Source organism: Balaenoptera ricei, chromosome 13 (assembly GCF_028023285.1).
Source record: "Balaenoptera ricei isolate mBalRic1 chromosome 13, mBalRic1.hap2, whole genome shotgun sequence".
NCBI lineage: Eukaryota > Metazoa > Chordata > Mammalia > Artiodactyla > Balaenopteridae > Balaenoptera > Balaenoptera ricei.
Genome location: NC_082651.1, coordinates 82,792,224 through 82,814,486, shown reverse-complemented (window position 1 = coordinate 82,814,486; position 22,263 = coordinate 82,792,224). Strand labels below are relative to the sequence as shown.

At 38.5% G+C, this 22,263-nt stretch overlaps 1 protein-coding gene across 2 annotated transcripts in view; it reads right to left on the bottom strand.

The window, feature by feature from the left end:
* ASXL2 (ASXL transcriptional regulator 2) overlaps positions 1-22,263 on the bottom strand; it is a 128,457-nt gene that overhangs the window by 70,406 nt on the left and 35,788 nt on the right. Inside the window, exon 2 of one of the 2 annotated variants that reach the window (XM_059893447.1) lies at positions 13,347-13,429. The exons of the other annotated variant lie outside the window; for it this stretch is intronic. Within the exon in view, the coding sequence (XP_059749430.1) occupies positions 13,347-13,429 (83 nt within the window). The remainder of the gene's footprint in view (positions 1-13,346; positions 13,430-22,263) is intronic. 2 annotated transcript variants of the gene reach the window in all.

The following is a 22,263-nucleotide window of genomic DNA, read 5'->3' as shown; positions in this document are numbered from 1 at the left end:
ACACACACACACATATATATATATATATATAAAAGATATATAATGTCAGACTACATATCATCTTGTAATTATCAGATATAAAGTAATTATCAGATGTAAATATTTGGGGTAGGTTTATTTCCATTTGAGGACTGACTACACATTTGGACAGAGCAATGCTTAAACATTTAACCATGCCAATGGATTCATACTGGTTTATTGTGTACTATTCACATCCACTTACTTATTTGGTAGAAAAAACAGGCTCCGATTATGGAACTAGTCAACACTGAGGTTCCAAACACCTAGTCATAAAACACCTGTGTTAAATGGCCTACACCAGACTGTTTGTGATACCCCCCTCCCTCTTATTGCAATTTAAAAATGACTGGAAAACAAAGGCTACACCAAAATCCAGAATTCTATTCTAAGTCAAAGAAAAATACCATGATTCTGGCTTGAAATTTGTGGTTAATCATGGAAGATTCCATGAATTTAAAGCTCAGTCCAATTTCATGATTTAAAATTGACCAGAATTTCTGGTGCTGGTGAAGACAAAGCAGGCCCACAATAGCCAGCCAGCCTTCCTGCCTGCCCATGTCTGTCTGCCTGTCTGCCTGTATCTGTCTCTCTCTCTCTCTGGCTAGTTACAACAAAAGACTGTGGATAAAAATATAAAAAGCAACTTCCCACACACAAACTTGTACATGAATGTTCACAGTAACATAATTCATCATAGCTAAGAAGTGAAAACAACCAAATGTCCATCAATGGATGAATGGGTAAACAAAACGTGGCATATGTATACAATGGAATATTATTCCGCAATGAAGGAATGAAGTACTGATAAATGCTACCACATGAATGATCCTTCAAATCATTGTAACATACGAAAGAAACCAGTCACAGAAGACCACATAGTGTATGATTTCATAACACGAAATATCCAAAACTGGCAAATCCATGGAGACAGAAAGTACGTTAGTGATTGCCTATGGCTGAGGCATGGGGAGAGTTGCAGGGGACAAAGAAGGGGAGTGGCTAATCAGTACAGGGTTTCTTTTCAGGGTGATGAAAATGTTTTGGGTGAATATACTTAAAAGACAAACAAACAAACAAAAAACCCACTGAGCTGTATGCTTTAAAATGGTGACTTCTATGGTATGTGACTTATACGTCAATTTTTTAAAAGCAACTACTTAAAACACTGAAAATTAAGAAAGCTGGCACATTGGGAAGTCAAAACCTAACTCATATGAGAGTATATAGGATAGAATTTACTCATACCCATAGAGAAGGCTGGCCTTGCCCTTGGCTTCTAAGAGATAACTGCTAGGCCCTATGACGGCCTTGGGCCAGCCAGATAGTAACACTGTAATTTGGAGTGGGGGCTTTGAGACATACCAATAATGTGACTTAGGGTGGGGGCTTGGGTCACATGGTATTGACTGATCACTAGAGGGGCTAGACACTGAAAACTGAATAATGCGATGGCCCTCCAATAAAAACTCTAGACATCAAGGCTCAAGTAAGCTTCCTTAGTGGCAATACTCTGTGCTTACTGTCACACACTGATGTTGACAATTAACACTGTCCTAAGTCACGGGGAGAGGATGACTGGAAGCTCTGTGTTGGGTACTAGACTTTGACTCTACCTTATGTGTCTCTTCCCTTGACGAATCTTAATCTGTATCCTTCCCAAAACCAAGTGTTTGTTTTCAGTGAGTTATACAAGTTCCTCTAGCAAATTATCAAGCCTTGAGAGTAGTCTTAGAAACCTGTGAACTATGCAGTTGGTATAATAAGTGAGGACAGTCATGGACTATACCCTCTAACTTCAGTTGGCTAAACTCTCACAGAGTGAATTTTCTGGGGCTTATTTCTCACCATTTTGACTAAAAAGCAGGTCCTAGTTGAGGAGAGGTACTACTGTAGGGGACAGATAAAATTCTAAGAATTGGGGGGTGGGGGGAGGCGTGGAATTCCTGAGAGAAAAGAACAGGACAAGGGAATCCCCTAATTTACACATGAGGCCTGGGCTCACCCCTGAGCTGTGTATACTCAGGACACTCCCAATTAACACAGTAAAGCCTTTAAGAACTGAACCACTACTCACATCTCAGACTCACCCTGAGTGGCACATGCATGGAACAGATGCAGAACAGCAGAGCAAAGGCTTTGAAAACTGAACTGATTATCAAACTAAAACTTACAGAAGGTAAGAGAATAGTCTAATAGCTGGGCTACCTACTTTAAAAAAACAAAGAAATCACCATTCTCCAGAAGTTTTTAACAGAAAAACAGAACATAAAACAACATAATATTCAAAATGTCCAGAATACTACCTTAAATTTCTCAATAAGCAAAGATCCAGGAAAATGTGACAAATTCTCACGGGAAAAGACAATCAACAGTTGCCAATCCTGAGATTACCCAGCTGTTGGACTTATCAGACAAAAACTTTAAAGCATTCATTACTATATCCATGAGGTTAGGATAAATGAACTTGAAATTAATGGGAAGACAGAGGTTTTCAGCAGAGAAACAGAAACTACTAAAAAAAAAACCCAGAAATTTTGGAATTAAAAGACATAACATCAGAAATTTGAAAAAATCTCACTGGATGGGCTCAATAGCTGAATGCAGAAGACAGAGAAAAGTGTCAGGGGATGTGACAAGAGAGCAACAGAAATGATCCAATCTGAAATACAGACAAAAAAGGTTGGGAAAAAATGAGCAGAGACTCAGGGAACTGTGGTAAAGTACCCAGAGGTAATCCCGACACTGGAAGAAGAGAAAGAATGTGGTGAAGAAAAAATATCTGGAGAATGGCTGAAAACTTGCCAAATTTGGCAAAAGACATAAAGCTACAGATTCAAGAAGCTCAGTGAATGCTAAACAGATTTAAACACAAAGAAACCCACACCTAGACACATTAAAAATCAAACTGCTGAAAGCTAAGCGAAAGAAATTATCTTGAAAGCAACCCGAGAAAACCATGTACTGCTCACAGGAGAGCAATGATTCAAACAGCATGTATTTCTCATCAAAAACCATGGAGGCCAGAAGGCAGTGGAGCAACATTTTTAAAGTACTGAAAGACAAGAACTATCAATACCGAATTCTATATCCAACAAAAAATTCTTCAAAATGAAGGCCAAAAAAAAAAAAAAAAGACATACTCAGATGAAGGAAAACTAAGAGAATTCATCACCAGCAGACCTGCTCTTAAAGAAATACTAAAAGGAAAGTTCTACAGGCTGAAGGGAAATGATACTAGAGGGAAATGTGGAACTTAAGGCAAAGAAGGAAGAGCAAAAGAAACGGTAAACATCTGGGTAAAAATAGTCTTTCAACTATTTATGGCCTGAAAGCAAAACTAATAATACTGTCTGGTGGGTAATTCCATGTATGAGATGGAACACATATGACAACTATAACATACAGAGGATGGATAAAGGGACCTAAATGGTTGTAAGGCATCTACACTTTATTTAAGATGGTAAAATATCAATCCTAAGAATTCTGTGAAAGGTTGGATATGTATTATGATCTCTAGAACAACTACTTTAAACACACGCACACACAAAGAGAGTGACAGAAAGTCAATAAATAAAATACAGTGCAAAATACTCAGTTCAAAAGAAGGCAGTAGGGCTTCCCTGGTGGCGCAGTGGTTAAGAATCTGCCTGCCAATGCAGGGGAAACGGGTTCGAGTCCTGGTCCAGGAAGATCCCACATGGCGCGGAGCAACTAAGCCCGTGCGCCGTAACTACTGAGCCTGCTCTCTAGAGCCCGGGAGCCACAACTACTGAAGCCTGCGTGCCTAGAGTCCGTGCTCCACGACAAGAGAAGCCACCGCAATGAGAAGCCCGTGCACCGCAACAAAGAGTAGCCCCAGCTCGCCACAACTAGAGAAAGCCCACGCACAGCAACAATGACCCAATGCAGCCAAAAATAAATAAATAAATTTATTTTAAAAAATAAAATAAAAAAATAAAAACACAGATAAATTAAAAGAATGGAAAAAATAAATATCACACAAACACTAATCAAAAGTATTCTATTAGGAAATTCCCTGGTGGCCCAGTGGTTAGGACCCCGTGCTTTCACTGCCAAGGGCCTGGGTTCAATCCCTGGTCGGGGGAACTAAGATCCTTAATCCTGCAAGCCTCGCATCTCACCACCAAAACAAAAAAAAAGGTATTCTATTAGTATCCAAATAAACTTCAAAACAAAGACTATTATCAGGGATAAAGAGGGTAATTACAGAATGAAAACAGGGTCAATTGACTAAGAAAACTTAATGCCCTTAATGCATATGTACCTAACAACAAATATTCAAAATACTTGAAGCAAAAACAAAAATAACAGAAAAGAGAAATAAACAAATGCACAATTATGCTTGGAGACTTCAACACCCTGCTTTCAATGATCAATAAAACAAGTAGACAGAAAATCAGTATGGATATAGACCATCTGAACAACCCTATTAACCAAAATGACCTTACATTTACAGAACACTCTACCCCAGAAGAAAACATATACACATGCTTTTCAAGCATGTATGAAATATTTAATGCACCAAGATAGACCATAATCTGAGTCATAAAATGATTTAAAAAAAAGAGAGAGAGAGAAAAACAATAGAAAAAAAGCAGTGAAACAAAATTCTGGTCTCTTTTTTTTAAAAAAACCAATAAAATTAACAAATCTCTAGCAAGACTGACAAAGATAGGAGAGAAAATAAAAATTACCAATATCAGGAACAAAACAGGGGACTTTGCTGGCGGTTCGATCCCTGGTTGGGAACTAAGATCCCACATGCCATGTGGCACAGCCCCACCCCCCCAAAAAAAACGAAAGAACAAAACAGAGATGTCACTATATATTCTGCAACCATAAAAAAGACAGTGAGGGAACAGTGCAAACAATTTTACACTCATTAATTTGACAACTTAGAAGAAATGGACAAATTCCTCAGAAACAACAAACTACCAAAACTCAACCAATAAGAAACATAATTTGCATAGTCCTATAACCATTAAAGAAGTCAAATTTGTTACTTAAAATCTCCTGAAAAAGAAACCTCCAAGTCCAGATGGTTTTCAATTGAGAATTCCACAAAACATTTCAAGAACTAACACTAATTTTATACAATATCTTCCAGAATATAGAAGAGGGAATGCTTTCCCCTTATGAACAAGCAGGCAAAGAAGTGTGTGCTCACCATTCTAACTCAGCATAATACTGGGAGTTCATAACAGCAAAATAAGAGAAGCAAATGGGATAGTGTAGAAGCACAGAGGCAACTCCAATGATATTTGGTGATAAGGACATTTCACAAGTGTTTTTACTATTATGTCTCATAATTTATGTATTTGTTACATATATTCTAAATTTAGAATAATAAAATTTTAGCTTAACCCAGAACAAAACAATAATAGGAGAGGATTTCAAGAAAAAGCAAATTCTGATTTGAAGACACTGGCTTTTGGGGCCTCGTTCTATCCAAAATTATACGTTGGAATCAGATAATCTCTAAAGTCATCTCAGTTCTTAAGTTTTTTTACTTTCTCCCGTGTACAAATTTATCACTCAATTTTTTAAACCATAAGTATAAAGAACCTGAATTTTCCATTTAAAAGCATAACTATCATATTTCTTGTCTATTTTCTCTGTAATTCTATGAATAAAATAATTAAAATAGTGAAGTTCCATTTGTCTCTGGTATTGAGAGCCTATTCTTCTGATGGAAACTGATCATAAATCTTAATAAAAAATTAATCTAGGGGCTTCCCTGGCGGCGCAGTGGTTGAGAATCTGCCTGCCAATGCAGGGGACACGGGTTCGAGCCCTGGTCTGGGAAGATCCCACATGCCACGGAGCAACTGGGCCCGTGAGCCACAATTACTGAGCCTGCGTGTCTGGAGCCTGTGCTCCGCAGCAAGAGAGGCCGCGATAGTGAGAGGCCCGCACACCGCGATGAAGAGTGGCCCCCACTTGCTGCAACTAGAGAAAGCTCTCGCACAGAAACGAAGACCCAACACAGCCATAAATAAATAAACAAATAAAATTTAAAAAAATACGTTAAAAGAAAAAAAAATTAATCTAGTAAGAAAAGTGAAGATAATATTAAAATATAAGGTGATAATTCTCCTTTAAAAAAGAAAAATATTGAGAGGGGGAAGATATGTTCAACTGCAGAGGAAAAGGCCATCAGCTTTGTGGAGGTAATAACTGAGTTGATTATAAAAGATTGTCAAGATTTTTTCATAAAGAGAGGAGGATAAATGCTGGCTTAATGTCCTGAGTAAAGATAGGAAATCTCAGATCCTATACAGGCAACAGCACTGCATCAGTTTAGCTGGGGTGCAGATGGAAAGAAATCAAGTAAACAAAAGTGGTACATGGGACCAGTCAATGACCTCAGTTATTCTATGGAAAAACTACTGAAGCCTTCTGTGCCAGTTACCGATTTATTGACTTTTAGCTCCAAATCCAACCTTCTTTGCCCTTCTCTGTGACAATGGAGTTGGATTCTATAAACATTTCTCTTTTGCCAGCTGGCTCACTGTTAAGTTTTGTCAGTATAGTGCTGGGAGAACACTGCAGAAAGAAAAAAGGGAGCCTTTTCTTTCCAGTTTTAGTGTGCTCTTGCCTGCTTGCTCTCATGGCTTGCAGCACCCAGCAATATGAGGGACACTCAATGGTGCTCACCCTTCAGCAATGTTCAGCAGAATGCCTGTGGGTGCCTTTCCAGAAAATTCTGCTGCTGCCTCAGCTGGCTCCCCAGTTGAGAACCCAGCAGGAGGCTTTCCAGCAAGTTCTTCTACTACCCAGAAGGCAGTTTTCTATGTACCACCCCCGGCTATGGCACCAGTGAACTTTGTCATCCACTGGACCAGAGCCCCACCTTCTCCAGGGAGAGCTGAATCACAACCCCTGTGGACATGGAGGGGCCTCCTTGAAAGTTATTCCTTCCTGGGGCACGCTGCCTCAGCCCTACAGGTAGCAGTTACTTCCCGTATCTGTTATTACTGTATTCTTTTGTGTTATCTTTAATACCTTTCAATAGTTAATTCTTGGTTACCAGTTAATAACTTCCAGTTAATAAATTAACCAGTTAACTTAATAACTTCCCTGTTCAAACCATGTAGCTTCTGTCTGCTGACTGGACCCTGAGAACTACAGAACTATAGCTCAAAGACGCAGAGATCTTTTACAAACTTAATTTTAAAAGATTAAAAAAAGAATGCCCCAAAGTCCAGAAACAGCTCCATGAAGCTGTGTGAGTATATTCGGGAGGCTAGAGTTTGAATTACCTCTGGGGTTTGTATTCATGACCGATGGGATAGTTTGTAATCACAGGAAGAAGTATGGACTCAAATCAGGAGAAAACAGGAATAAAGGGGGGTGTTGAGATAGTTTTCCTGTAAACTGTAAATATCTTAAGACATTATCAGACAAAAAAGAAACATCTTAAGTTTTTGAAAGGCTATTTTATACACTGATGGCTAATGACAGCCATTTGCTGTACAAGTTACATTGATTCAAGATAAAATAAAACCCTGAATAATTTCCCTTAGAAAGAAACTGAAGTACACAAACTGTATGAAGTGGATACATCTGTCTCTCTGAACCCTTGATTTCATTTGTAGTGTCTTGAGAGGGAAACAAAAATAACTATTTCTTCAATATTTAGATTCACATAAATGTATAGCATGATTTAGACTCAATAACACATCAGCTATAATGTGAATGGGGGTTTTTCAACCAAGTAAACTCAAAAAAAATCTCTATTCAGTCAACAATATTGACTTTTTAAAAAGGAAACTGTCTAGGTAAAAACAAATGATTAAAAGCTTACAGAATTTTTTCAAAAGGTTCTAACAGTACTTCAAATTTGGAACTAGCAATTCTGTGTCGAAGAGCTCAACCCTAGGGAACTACTGCCAAGTTATCATTACTATGTAAGTTAAAAGAAAGAACAATTAGGCTATATTTCAGACATGGAAAATTGAACAAGAAAGTGAGATGTGGGCTTCCCTGGTGGCGCAGTGGTTGAGAATCTGCCTGCCAATGCAGGGGACACGGGTTCGAGCCCTGGTCTGGGAAGATCCCACATGCCGCGGAGCAACTGGGCCCGTGAGCCACAGCTGCTGAACCTGCGCGTCTGGAGCCCGTGCTCCGCAACAAGAGAGGCCGCGACAGTGAAAGGCCCGCGCACCGCAATGAAGAGTGGCCCCCACTTGCCACAACTAGAGAAAGCCCTCACACAGAAACGAAGACCCAACACAGCTAAAAATAAAAAAAATTAAAAAAAAAAAAAAAAAAAATTTAAAAAAAAAAAAAAAAAAAAAGAAAGTGAGATGTCACAACAAATTGTTTAAAAACCATTTTTAGGGGCTTCTCCCTGGTGGCGCAGTGGTTGAGAATCTGCCCGCCAATGCAGGGGACACGGGTTCGAGCCCTGGTCTGGGAAGATCCCACATACCGCGGAGCAACTAGGCCCGTGAGCCACAACTACTGAGCCTGCGCGTCTGGAGCCTGTGCTCCGCAACAAGAGAGGCGGCGATGGTGAGAGGCCTGCGCACCGCGATGAAGAGTGGCCCCCCGCCCGCCGCAACTAGAGAAAGCCCTCGCACAGAAACGAAGGCCCAACACAGCCAAAAATAAATAAATAAATTTATTAAAATTAAAAAAAAAAAACATTTTTAATTTTCTGAAATAACTATTTACTGGCAAACAGTACAGAAACTAACTTCTTTTTCTTTAGGAATGATCAAATACCGTAGTTAGAGCATCTATCTATCTAAATTACCAATAACTGCTACAACCTACAAGTCCCAAATTCTTCTTTCTTTTAAAATCTTTCTATCTTTTCTTCCTAAGGGCTACTTCAACACTTTTCACATCTTCTTATCTGTTCTAAACAGAACTAAGCTACTTTTAGAACACTTTAAAATGTTCCTTTCACCTGAAACAAAAAAATCCATATCTTCTTTCTTCCCTATGACTCCCATGGAAAACTCTATCTTTAAAAGGAGTTCGTTTAGGTATCCAAAAAAAAAAAGGAATACATGAAGTCATAAGCTATTATGAGGGGGAAAATTCAAGGACCCTTTTTTTTTCTCCCTGTTTTCTAAAATGCTGATATGCTTTATAGTTATAAAACAGTATTTAATTTAAATGTTATAATATTCTAAGAATACTGTACGTTTCTAATTAATTCATTCAAATTTCCATACTTTGGGTAAATTATTTTCAATCTTATCACCTAACTTCTTAAAGGGACTAGTATCTCAATCTTTCTCAGCCAGGAGCCAATCACTTCATTTTTAATACTTCTTTTTGTTGACTGGTTGTGGCAAAATATACATAGTAAAATGGCTAAAATGGTAACCTGTATAAGTGTACGATTTAGTGGCACTAAGTATTTACAATGCTGTGCAACCATTACCACTATCCATTTCTAGAACTTTTTCATCATCCCAGAGAGAAATTCTACCAATTAAACAATAACTCCCTATTCTCCCCTACTCTCAGCCCCTGGTAACCTCTATTCCATTTTCTGTCTCTAGGAGCTTGCCTATTCTAGGTATCTCATGTAAGTGGAGTTGTACAATATTTGTCCTTTTGTGTCTGGCTTATTTCACTCAGCATTTTTTTTTTAATACATACATACATTCTCTTTCATATTTTTTTAAAATTTTTATTGGAGTACAATCGATTTACAATGTTGTGTTACTTTCTACTGTACATCAAAATGAATCAGTTATACATATACTCACTTAGCATGTTTTTAAGGTTCATCTATGTAGCATGTTATCAGAATTTCATTCCTTCTTAAGGCTGAATAATATTACATTGACTGTATATACCACATTTTATTTATCCATTCATCTTCTGATGGACATTTGAGCTGCTTCCATTTTAATACATTTTAGAATAAAACAATATAGTATGGAATAATCAAAATTAAGCGAGATTCTTCAAAATGGGGGAGCAGAGGGAAAACAGCAAAGGGAAAAATAGCTGAAAAGCCTTGTACTGAGGATTAAGGAATGAAAATAAAACTGTAAAAAGGAGGACATCTTACCATCGTCGCTTCTGAGGGCCCCTAGGCCCTTGGCCTGCCTCCCCAAAGGCTCACTAAGCCAGAGGCCAAAGTGCCCCCCTCCTCTTCACCTACCACCCAAGTCCTCATGCCCTCTCAGGGCTGGGGGAGGAGGGGCTAAAGGAAAGCGGGGTTCCATGTACATATTTATCTCCCCTTCCACAGAGCCCCACAGACCTTTTGTACATTTTTACAGGGGTGCCCCTCCCAATAATCCCCCTTCCTGGTTAATTAAATCCCAAGACTGGTTAAAAAAAAGAGCACGTCTTCAATAAGCATAGTTACTTCATTCCATAATGTACCTGAAAACTCTAAAGATTTTAAGACTACCATTTAAGACACATCATGCAGCAAGAGGATAAGCCAGAACTACATTTGAATCACTGATACTTCATATATTCATTAACAAGTAGGTTTGCAATGCCTGTTACATGCCAAGCCGGGGGCGGGGGGGAGGGGGGGAGATAAATGTCACTGCCCTCATGGAGCTACTACTAGCTTAATGTAAGCTATAGAGAAGCTACATGATTTTTTTGGAAGACCAAAACGATATGTAATTTCAAATCTTAAGTGCTATAAAGAAAGAACACAGAACACTATACCAAACTAAAAACGGAAAATGTGATCTAGATTGGGAAGTCAGCCAAAGTTCTCTGGAAAATATTCAAGCTGACACCTGAAAAATACAACAGTTAACTACGTAAAGGGGTCAGCATGTACAAAGGCTGAGGTGGGAATTAGCTTCCCTACACAACTGGGAAGTGACAAAACAAAAGTGACCCCCAAAAAAGCTATGGGAATGTCGATTGCACTTCAGTTAGAGAGAAGATAATAAGCAAAAAAACTGAGAAGAAGCTTGCAGAGCAAGGAAGGAAAGTAGGAATGTTTGGTCACTTCAGGTAATGATACAGAGTTTCAAAAAGGAAGTAGTAGTCATATGTGTTAAATAATGCTGAGAGGTAACGAGAGGCAAAACTAAAAGTCCAGTGGAGGTGACAAAATGGAAGTCACTGGTGACTTTAAAAGTACTGCTTTGTGGTCACGTAACTATATCACCACAATATAGTTTAACCAAGAATAGCTTCTTGTGAGTTGTTACTAAGTGAAACCAGAAGCTATTTTTGATGACTCCACCATCTTGCTACACTTTTTTTTTTAAGTTCTTCTGTTTTTCCCCTTCTGTTCTTTATTTATTTAGTATTCTTTCTTATTTACTGTTCTTGCCTACTCTCTAGAAATAATAATGACAAGTTTAAAGTCAGAGCCTTACTGTGTTAGAGATGGATGATCCTGCAATTGTCATTTAGACCTAGGGCACTGATGGAGTCTGACCTCTTTACATCAGGTTTCCTGGTCTATTTCCCCAGTGTGTATTTTTAGGAATAGAAAATTTTATGAAATTTTTATGAATAGTCTAATTTTATGAAAAGAAATGAAATCTCTTGCTCATTCCTGTTCTATAAAACCCAATAGTGTTATTAAAAAAATTAGAATACGTTAGTAGAATTTGTTCCTCAGAGTAATAACCAAATGCCATAGTGCTCCCTCCTCTCTCATCATTGTGACAATCAAAAACAGCCCCCCAGGGCTTCCCTGGTGGTGCAGTGGTTGGGAATCCGCCTGCCAATGCAGGGGACATGGGTTCGAGCCCTGGTCCGGGAAGATCCCACATGCCTCAGAGCAACTGAGCTCGTGAGCCACAACTGCTGAGCCTGCGCTCTAGAGCCACAAATGCTGAAGCCCGTGCGCCTAGAGCCTGCGCACAGCAACTAGAGAAAGCCTGCGCACAGCAACGAAGACCCAACGCAGCCAAAAATAAATAAATTAAATAAATAAATTAAAAAAAAAAATAGCCCCCCAAAATCCTAAACACTTTCCCTATGGGTATTACACTATACCAGGGGTCCCCAACCTTTTTGGCACCAGGGACTAGTTTCATGGAAGACAATCTTTCCACGAACTGGGGCAGGGGGTTGGGTGGGTGGGGGATGATTTTGGGATGATTCAAGCACATTACATTTATTGTGCACTTTATTTCCATTATTACATTGTAATATATAATGAAATAATTGTACAACTCACCTTAATGCAGAATCAGTGGGAGCCCTGAGCTTGTTTTCACTTGTCACTCACTGATAGGATTTTGATATGAGTCTGCAAGCAATTGATTTATTACGGTCTCTGTGCAGTCAAACCTCTCTACTAATGATAATCTGTATTTGCAGCCGCTCCCCAGCACTTGCATCACAGCCTCAGCTCCACCTCAGATCATCAGGCATTAGATTCGCATAAGGAGCATGCAACCTAGATCCCTCGCATGAGCAGTTCACAGCAGGGTTCGAGCTCCTATAAGAATCTAATGCTGCAGCTGATCTGACAGGAGGCAGAGCTCAGGCGGTAATGCAAGTGATGGGGAGCGGCTGTAAATACAGATGAAGCTTCACTCGCTCGCCCACCGCTCACCTCCTGCTGTGTGGCCCGGTTCCTAATAGGCCATGGACCACTAGCGGTCTGTGGCCCGCGGGGTTGGGGACCCCTGCACTATACCACCCCCAGGTGAGAACAACTAGTAGCACTGTAACCTTTTTCTCTTAATGAAAATATCTCTAATGTAGACACCCGGATTTCTGCCTTAACATATAAAATATATTGAACATAATTTTAATATTTCTTGATGGCAGAGGGTCTTGACTATGAACAGTGACTATTATGTGCTATAGTAATATAATAAAGCTCTTAGAAATTAAAGTGTGTTTTATCTTTGGTCCTATATTAATTGACCCCAGGCTGTTTTATTTGAACATAGTGAGACTATTACTTGAAACACATACTGCTTTATGTATCTTTTCCATTTAATTCTTTTTGGCCAAGGTTATTTTTTCCTAGACTGTTTACACTTACCATTCTCCCCGAACTAGAGGACTTTTTAATTTGCTAATGACTAAGCTTATTAAATCAAAAGCCTGAACTGATAGATGAAGGCTTGAAGATGGCTCCAGGCCTTCCTAAGAATTAAAGTGCATGGGTGTAGAGATAGCTACCTTCTAAGAATTTTTTTCTAACTTACTTTTGGTTTTGTAACTGTGCTATGACTGAAAACTCCAAAGATCTGAGCTGAATAAATCATAAATTAACAAAGCAGTTATTTCTAAATAATCAATCTTCAGGACTAAAGTAGACTGCTATATACTTCCAAATATTCTAATCAAGTATTATAATTATTACTAATAATACTTAAATAACTCACCTGATTTCTTTTAGTCCTTCTCTCTGGATAACTTGAAGAATTTCTTTATGACTCATGGGTGTATTGGGATATTTTTCTAAGACCTGAGAAACAAGTATATAATAGTAAATTATTTCTTATTTTAATTTTTATTCTTATTATAATTACATATATAAATTATATTTATTATAGCTATGTATTAATTTCCTCCAGCATATACAAATCCAGAGACTTTTCATCCTTTAAATTTTCAGATAATAAGTGGAAAATTAATGAAATATAAATAGGATATTCTCTCCTTCAGTCACAAACTGTAAGTCAAATCCTGAAGCAGAAATGGATCAAAAAAGATAAGATTAATAATTCAATTATTATTAATGCATAATATGAAATTATGTTTACTTTCTGCCTCCACTCCCTCATCACATGACTACCTGTGGACTTACTGGAAGCACCTTAAAGATTATCCATCTTTACATCTCCAAACAAAGTCTAGTACATCTTGGTTGCTCAGTAATTTCTTCACCAAAACAAAAGAACAATACAGTTATAATGAAATTAAAACAGTATCCGTGTTCTGGTTCTGGTAAAGGTGATGTAATAAGCATAAATTATCCTGTTTCTCCCGAATACAACTAAAAACCTGGACAGAATGCATGGAGCAGCTATCTGAGGACTCTGAAAATGGTAGCAGTTGGTTTCAGGGAGGAAACCAAAATTAGAAGTACTACTAACCCAGCAGTGAGTTTCCTGGTTTTGTTTCCCCTAGGACCACTCAGCCTAGACTCAAAGTCAGTCCAAACTCAGAACTGCACAGTAAGTGCAGACAGAAATGGCTCCAAGAGAAGTCTTCTCTCTTTTTGTCTGAAAAGCAGTAAAGGGGGGCCCTAAAAGGGAGGACGATCCTCTGAGGTTTTCTGCCCTTTCTCTCAGACCCTGCCCCCAAGCAATCCAAAGGCAGCAGCTGTGGCAGTGATGATACCAGCAGTGGCTGGACAGGGACCTAAAACTTCAAGAAAGCGGATCCCTTCCAATCCCATGAGTGTGGAGGGAATTCCCATGGTTTATATTCTTTCTCCACCATCCTGTTGCTTGGCATCAAAGGCAGATGCAGTTGTGGAAGTGTGCAGCAAAACACCAAAATGAAACCCTAGTTATCTAGCCATAGGACAAGGAAGAAGGGTCTCTAAGAGCCAGAAAGTGTCAGGGAACTTGCAAAGAGAAAGGAGCTCAAGAAAGTGACAGGGCTTCCCTGGTGGCGCAGTGGTTGAGAATCTGCCTGCCAATGCAGGGGACACGGGTTCGAGCCCTGGTCTGGGAAGATCCCACATGCCGCGGAGCAACTGGGCCCGTGAGCCACAATTACTGAGCCTGCGCGTCTGGAGCCTGTGCTCCGCAACGAGAGGCCGCGATAGTGAGAGGCCTGCGCACCGCGATGAAGAGTGGCCCCCGCTTGCCACAACTAGAAGAAAGCCCTCTCACAGAAACGAAGACCCAACACAGCCATAAATAAATAAATAAATATTTAAAAAAAAAAAAAAAGAAAGAAAGTGACACCATGAAGTTCTATAAACACTCCTGGCGTCACCCAAGAACTATGCCTATGTGGATCTGACCCTAAACATACTATCAGGTTCCCAAATTTGCCACTCGGTGGTGTACATGCAGGACAGATGGAAACAAAGGCTTTGAAAATCAGTCATCGGAATTTTAGTGCACAGAAGGGTAGGCAGAAACTTATGACCTGAACCTAACAAGACCAAATGCCTGCTTAAAAAATCCTCCCATCCCTAAAAATAAAGTAATAACAACAACAACATTCTCCTTAGCATTTAAATGAGACAGAGTATCATAACGTTAACATCAAAATGTCTAATATACGATCCAAAATTACTTGACATATGAAGAACCAGGAAAATCTCAATAACTCACAAGAGAAAAGACAACCTACACACAACAAACCCAAGATGCTACAGACTCTGGAATTTTCAGACAAAGACTTTAAGGCAGCTACTATAACCATGCTTCAAGAAGCCAGGAAGATGATTCTTGGGGGAAAAAAAAAACAGTTAAGAGTCTCAGCAGAGAAGTAAGATTCATTACATTATTGTGTGTGTGCCTGTGTGGTGTATAAAGCAAATAAAAATTTAAGACTAAAAAACACAATATCCAAAGTAAACCCAAAATTCTCTGGAGGGGCTCGACTGCAGAAGAGAGATAACAGAGGAGAGAATCAGTAAACCTGAAGATAGAGCAGTAGAAACTATCCAATCTGATGAACAGAGAGAAAAATTATAGAAAAAGTAAATGAACAGAGCCAATGGGACAATATCAAAAGGTCTAACATTCATGTCATCAGAGTCCCAAAAGGAGAAGATAAAGAGTAGCACGGAGAAAACATATTTAAAGAAATAGCAGCAGAAAACTTCCCAAATTTGGTGAAAGATATACACTTACAATTTCAGGAGAATCAATGAATCTCAAACAACATAAATTCAAAGAAACCTGTACCCAGATATATCATAATCAAATTACTGAAAACTAAAGAAAATTTTAAAATCTTGAAGGCAGCCAAGGAAAAACAATATTCCACTTAGGAGAAAAACAATTCCAGTGACTGTGGGTTTCTCATCAGAAACTATGGAAGGCAGAAACAGTGAAGAACATTTTTAAGTGCTGAAAGACAAGGATTGTAATTCCAAAATTCCTATCTAGCAAAAATATCTTCCAAGAATGAAGGAGAAATCAAGACATTCTTAGATTAAAGGAAAACGAAGAGTATTTGCCACTAACAGACTTCTATTTTTTTATTTTATTTATTTTTAAATTTATTTATTTATTTTTGGATGCGTTGGGTCTTCGTTGCTGCACGCGGGCTTTCTCTAGTTGCAACGAGCGGTGACTACTCTCCGTTGTGGTGCGAGGGCTTCTCTTTGTAGTGGCTTCTCTTGTTGTGGGGCACGGGCTCCAGGCGCACAGGCTTCAGTAGTTGTGGCTCAGTAGTTGTGGTACACAGGCTTAGTTGCCTACGTGGCATGTGGGCTCTTCCCAGACCAAGGCTCGAACCCGTGTCTCCTGCATTGGCAGGCAGATTCTTAACCACTGCGCCACCAGGGGAGTCCTAACAGGCTTACTTTATTTTATTTTATTTTTTTTAACAGGCTTACTTTAAATTGACTTCTTATAAGTCAATTCTGGTTTCTTTCCTTTTTTTTTTTTAAATCCAAATTTTAGGCAGAAACTCTCTTATACCTAAATCACTTTCTATTCTTAGAACCCTTGGCAATTAATAAATGCAAGTGAAAGCTAAAATTGAACCAATTCTCAAGAATCTATACTATACTATCAAAAGAATATCAATTAGTACAGCAAGTCAAAAACAACAGATACAGGACTTGTGTAATAGAAACCACTTGAAGTCAGATATTCTAGATCAGCCAGTAAGGTATCAAAATGTGATGTCCACAACTACCATTTATAAAGAAGACACAAACAAGTGCTGATCATTCTCTCAGTTAAACGTCTCAGCAACCTTAAAAGACAAGCCTTATTACCCCCATTTAAAAAGTGGGATAACTAATGCTCAATAAGCAAATTTCCAAACATAATGCAGCAAGACAAGTGGCAGTCGGAATTCAAACTCAGGTCTATCTTGCACCCTACAGCTCACTGTGTCCTGGTCTGCATCTCTTTTTTCATTTGTTTAATCATAAAATCCAACAAATATATTTGTTTGTCATCTTCTCTGAGCTCTATGCTACATCAGATAAATGTTATTAACCTTTCCCTCCTTAGACACTGCTCTCTCCAGACTTTTTTTCCAAGATGTTTCTTCTTGGTCTTTTTCTGTGGGCATCCCTTAAATACTTTACAAGCATCATTTTGCAGCTTTTGCTTTTCACTCCAACCCTCCCTGAATAAAATCATCCATTCCCAAGACTTCATCAATCACCTCTATTTTGATAAATGAAAAGAAGCAGCACAGTCCGTTTATAACTGCTTTTATACATCAACCTCGGATATTCCATCTCAAACTTAACATGTCCAAAATTTAACTTACTACCTTTATCCAAATTAAGGCCCATACAGAAAACTGGACCTGTACTTACTGTCTATATACTATTATAAAATTGTGTAAAATTACTGAAAATGAAAAAAAATACACCATGGACATGGGCAGATAGCTCATAAAAGAGTTAAAACAACTGGATAAAAGACATATGAAAAAATATTTGCATACTGAAATACTTACAGATGAAATTATATGATGTTGGGGATTTGCTTCAAAATTATACAAGAGGAAATTTAGATAGGAGTTTAAGTATTGCAAGACTGGCTATAAGTTGATAATTATAGAAGCTACAAGATGGGTACAAAGATATTCAATATATTATTGTTGGCTTTTGTGTACACATTCAATATCCCATAATAAAAATTTATGGGAAAAACGATATTGAATGTCTGACCTCACTAACAATTAAATACAAAAAAATCACTTTTCAATGGTTTTTTCCCCTACTATTTTGGATAGCAAAAACATGGCAATAGTAAATGAACACCATGAAATGGAAATATACACACAATCTATTGATAATATAAGAAAATATTCATTATATTACTCAATAAAGAAAAAAGTTTAAAGGCTTCTTATCTAATAATAAGATATTAACAAAACTGGTATACCTACACAATTGAATATTATATAGCTATAAATGAAAAAAGAGACTGTGCAGGGGCTGGGAACAGGGGGTCTTCTTTCAGCTTCCCTCAAATCTTGGTGTGGAATGCAGGTTCTGGACAACAGAATGTGAGGGGGAGTGATAACTTCAAAAACCCAGATTTTCAAAAGGCAGGGACACATCCCTCTTTGGCCCCTCCTCCACCCTGTTGTTTTGAAAGTGGAGGAGGTGACAAAGCCATTCTGAACCATACAGATAAGGATGCACCCTAAGAACGGTGGACTAACTACACCTCCAGACTGTTGCATGAAAGAGAAATAAACTTCCAAATCATTTAAGGAACTGTTATAGGCAGCCAAAGTTATGCCTAATATGACTCACCAATCTATTCACATGACACTTAAGTGATCGTCCTAAAGCTTAAATTACATATTCCTCTGATTTTTAAGCTCCCTGTCACTTTTTAAAAAATTAACTAAAATTAAAATAAAATCTGAATTCCCAATACAGTTTAAAAGATTCTACATGAAATTCTACATCTCGCTTTTCTCACATTACCTTCTTGCCCTTTCTCAAACATAACCAATTCATTCCTAATTCAGGGTCTCTGTACCTGCTCCCTCCTCTTGCAATGTTATTCCCCAGAAATTCATGGACTCTCTCCCTCACTTCACTTCTTCAGAGATATTCCTGACCACTCTAAAATACACTCAGACACTCACAAGCACCACCACCGCTACACACACACACACACACACACACACACACACACACACACATATACATATTTTATTACTTTAGCCAGATTTTTCCCCCAGCTTTACTGACATATAACCGACAAATAACACTATGTAAGTTTAAGGTGTACAATGTGATGCTTTGATATACATATATATTGTTAAATGATTACCACATTAAGGTTGATTAACACATTCATTGCCTCACACAGGTACCCTTTTCTGTGTATGTGGTGAGAACATTTCAGACCTACTCTCTAAGCAAATTTCAAGTATATAATGCAGTATTGTTAACTATAGTCATCATGCTGTGCATCAGATCCCCAGAACATATTCATCTTATAACTGCTCATTTGTACCCTTCGACCAACATCTCCCAATTTCTCCTACCACGCAACTCCTGGTAACCATCAATCTACACTCTGTTTCTAAGAGTTTAACTTCTTTGGATTCCATATATAAATGAGATCATGCAGTATTTGTCTCTCTCTGTCTGACTTATTTCACTTAGCAGAACGCCTTCAAGGTTCATCTAAGTTGTTGCATATGGCACATTTTCCTCTTTTTATGGCTGAATAATATTGTTACATATATATATATAAATTTTCTTTATCCAGTCATCTGTTGTTGGACACTTACGTTTTTTCCATGTCTTGGCTACTGTGAAAAATGCTGCAATGAACCAAGGGTGCAGATATCTCTCCAAGACAGTAATTTCATTTCCTTCAGATATATCCCCAGAAGTAGGACTGCTGGATCATATGGTAGTTCTAATTTTAATTTTTTGAGGAACCTACAAACTGTTTTCCATAATGCTGTACCAATTTACGTAACATAAAAAAAGTTCTTACGTAGAGATATACACATAAAAGATGGCCAAAAAAGAACACAAAAGACTGATATGGCTTTCAAAGAAAAACTCGAGCCCACGCCAAATATTAAAGACATATCTTCCTATAGTGCTGCCCAGATAATACATACAAAAATTTTACATCTTTCTCTTAATTCCTACATACAACTGCCTTACAGTTACAAACATCATGTAGCCATTCTATTTCATATGCCCCTCACAACAATCCAAGAAACAGCAGAGCAGGTTTAGTTATAATTTTACCAGAAAGGAAAGTAAGACTCAAGAGAATAGCATAGGGCTTCCCTGGTGGCAGTGGTTAAGAATCTGCCTGCCAATGCAGGGGACACGGGTTCGAGCCCTGGTCTGGGAAGATCCCACATGCCGCGAAGCGACTAAGCCCGTGAGCCACAACTACTGAGCCTGCGCGTCTGGAGCCTGTGTTCCGCAACAAGAGAGGCTGCGACGGTGAGAGGCCCGCGCACCGCGATGAAGAGTGGCCCCCGCTCGCCACAACTGGAGAAAGCCCTTGCACAGAAACGAAGACCCAACACAGCCAAAAATAAATAAATTAATTAAAAAAAAAAAAAGCCCTTTTTGCAAATCTTGCAACATTTATTATTGATATATTTCATAGCAGCATGATACTCCACTGATTGATATATATACATACATACACACATATATATACACCCGCACACATACATATACACAGTAAATCACTTAATCCATTTCCTACTGTTGCACACTTAGACTGCTTAAAGAGGCACTCTTTCCCGATGGTTACCAACACATGTTTAGAGTGAGACAGATCTTAATTTTATACCTGACTCTAAAATTTAAAGCTCTGTGACCTTAGAAAGTTAATCTCTGGGCCTTAGTTTCATCAGTAAAATCAAAACAAGAAAAATATCTATAACTCATGGAGTGGCCATGGGAGACAAAGAGAATATTTTATTTTGAGCTGTTTAGCTCAGAATTTGAGGATATATAAAATTCTCAATAAATGTGTGCTATTGTCTTTTTTTTTCTTTAATTGTAACAAATGCCACTAAGTGCTTCTATTTTCAAAGTCTTCTAACAAGTGGAACTGCTGTATAAAGTTATTTTAATATATAATATTGCCAAATTGCTTTCCACCATGTGTACAGGAGTTTCACTACTGTTAACCATTAACCAACATTCATATCACTTTTTAAATCCTTGGCAATTATTTGAAAAAATATATAAAAATTTTTTAATTTTAGCTACTAATGAGGTTGAACTTGTCCTATGTTTTAGACTTTACTATTTCCTCTTTTTTGAAATAAGCTATCTGATCTAAATAAAAATCAGATTAAAAAATAAAATTATAAAATTTAATAGCTACATCACACACACAAAAAATCAGAGATCTGTCTGAACATCAGAAATACATTCCTTTTATTTCCATTACAGAAAGTAGTATATTCAATGATTTGTCAGATAAAATTACAACTCTACCTAAACAAAATTTATTTCTACCAACAAATTAAAAGAGTGAAAATGTACAACCTATTAGACAAAAGCAAAAAACTGAATCAAAAGCATTGGTGTGGGGACTTCCCTGGTGGCGCAGTGGTTAAGAATTTGCCTGCCGTTGCAGGGGACACGGGTTCGAGCCCTGGTCTGGGAAGATCCCACATGCCGCGGAGCAACTAAGCCCGTGCGCCACAACTACTGGGCCTGCGAGCCACAACTACTGAAGCCACATGCCACAACTACTGAAGCCCGCACGCCTAGAGCCCGTGATCCGCAACGAGAAGCCACCGCGATGAAAAGCCCGCGCACCGCAACGAAGAGTAGCCCCCACTCACCACAACTAGAGAAAGCCTGCGTGCAATGAAGACCCAATGCAGCCAAAAATTAATTAATTAATTAATTTTAAAAAAACTTAAAGAGCATTGGTGTGGGTATAAGTGAGGCTTTATATTTAGTTGCTATTCCAGGCCGATTCACTTCCAACACAGAACTCCCCCTCAAACAGCCCATTTGGTTACTGGAAGAAAACATACTGCCACTTAAGTCTAAGAACTCTGTTGCTACAACTTCTGCTTAAGAAAAGTGGGAAGGGTCTTCCCTGGTGGCGCAGTGGTTGAGAATCTGCCTGCCAATGCAGGGCACACGGGTTCGAGCCCTGGTCTGGGAAGATCCCACATGCCACGGAGCAACTGGGCCCGTGAGCCACAATTACTGAGCCTGCGCGTCTGGAGCCTGTGCTCCGCAACAAGAGAGACCACGATAGTGAGAGGCCTGCGCACCGCGATGAAGAGCGGCCCCCGCTTGCCACAACTAGAGAAAGCCCTCGCACAGAAACGAAGACCCAACACAGCCATAAATAAAATAAATTTTAAAAAATATTAAAAAAAAAAAAAAGTGGGAAGATATAGAGGTTTTTGTAAACCATACTGAAAAACACTTTGTGCAGTGGGTGTTACGCTTGCCTTAATCAAAAAACAGAAGGGATTTCTAGGGAAACAGATATAATCATCCACCTGGCAATTAAATTTTACTCTGTTACTATCATTAGGAAATCCTGAATACTAAAATGTATGACACAAATTTACATAATACTACAAATGTGGGATTTGCTTTATTTTCTGTCACATATCAAGTTTTTATAACAAATACTCCATACCAGCATACAATGGATT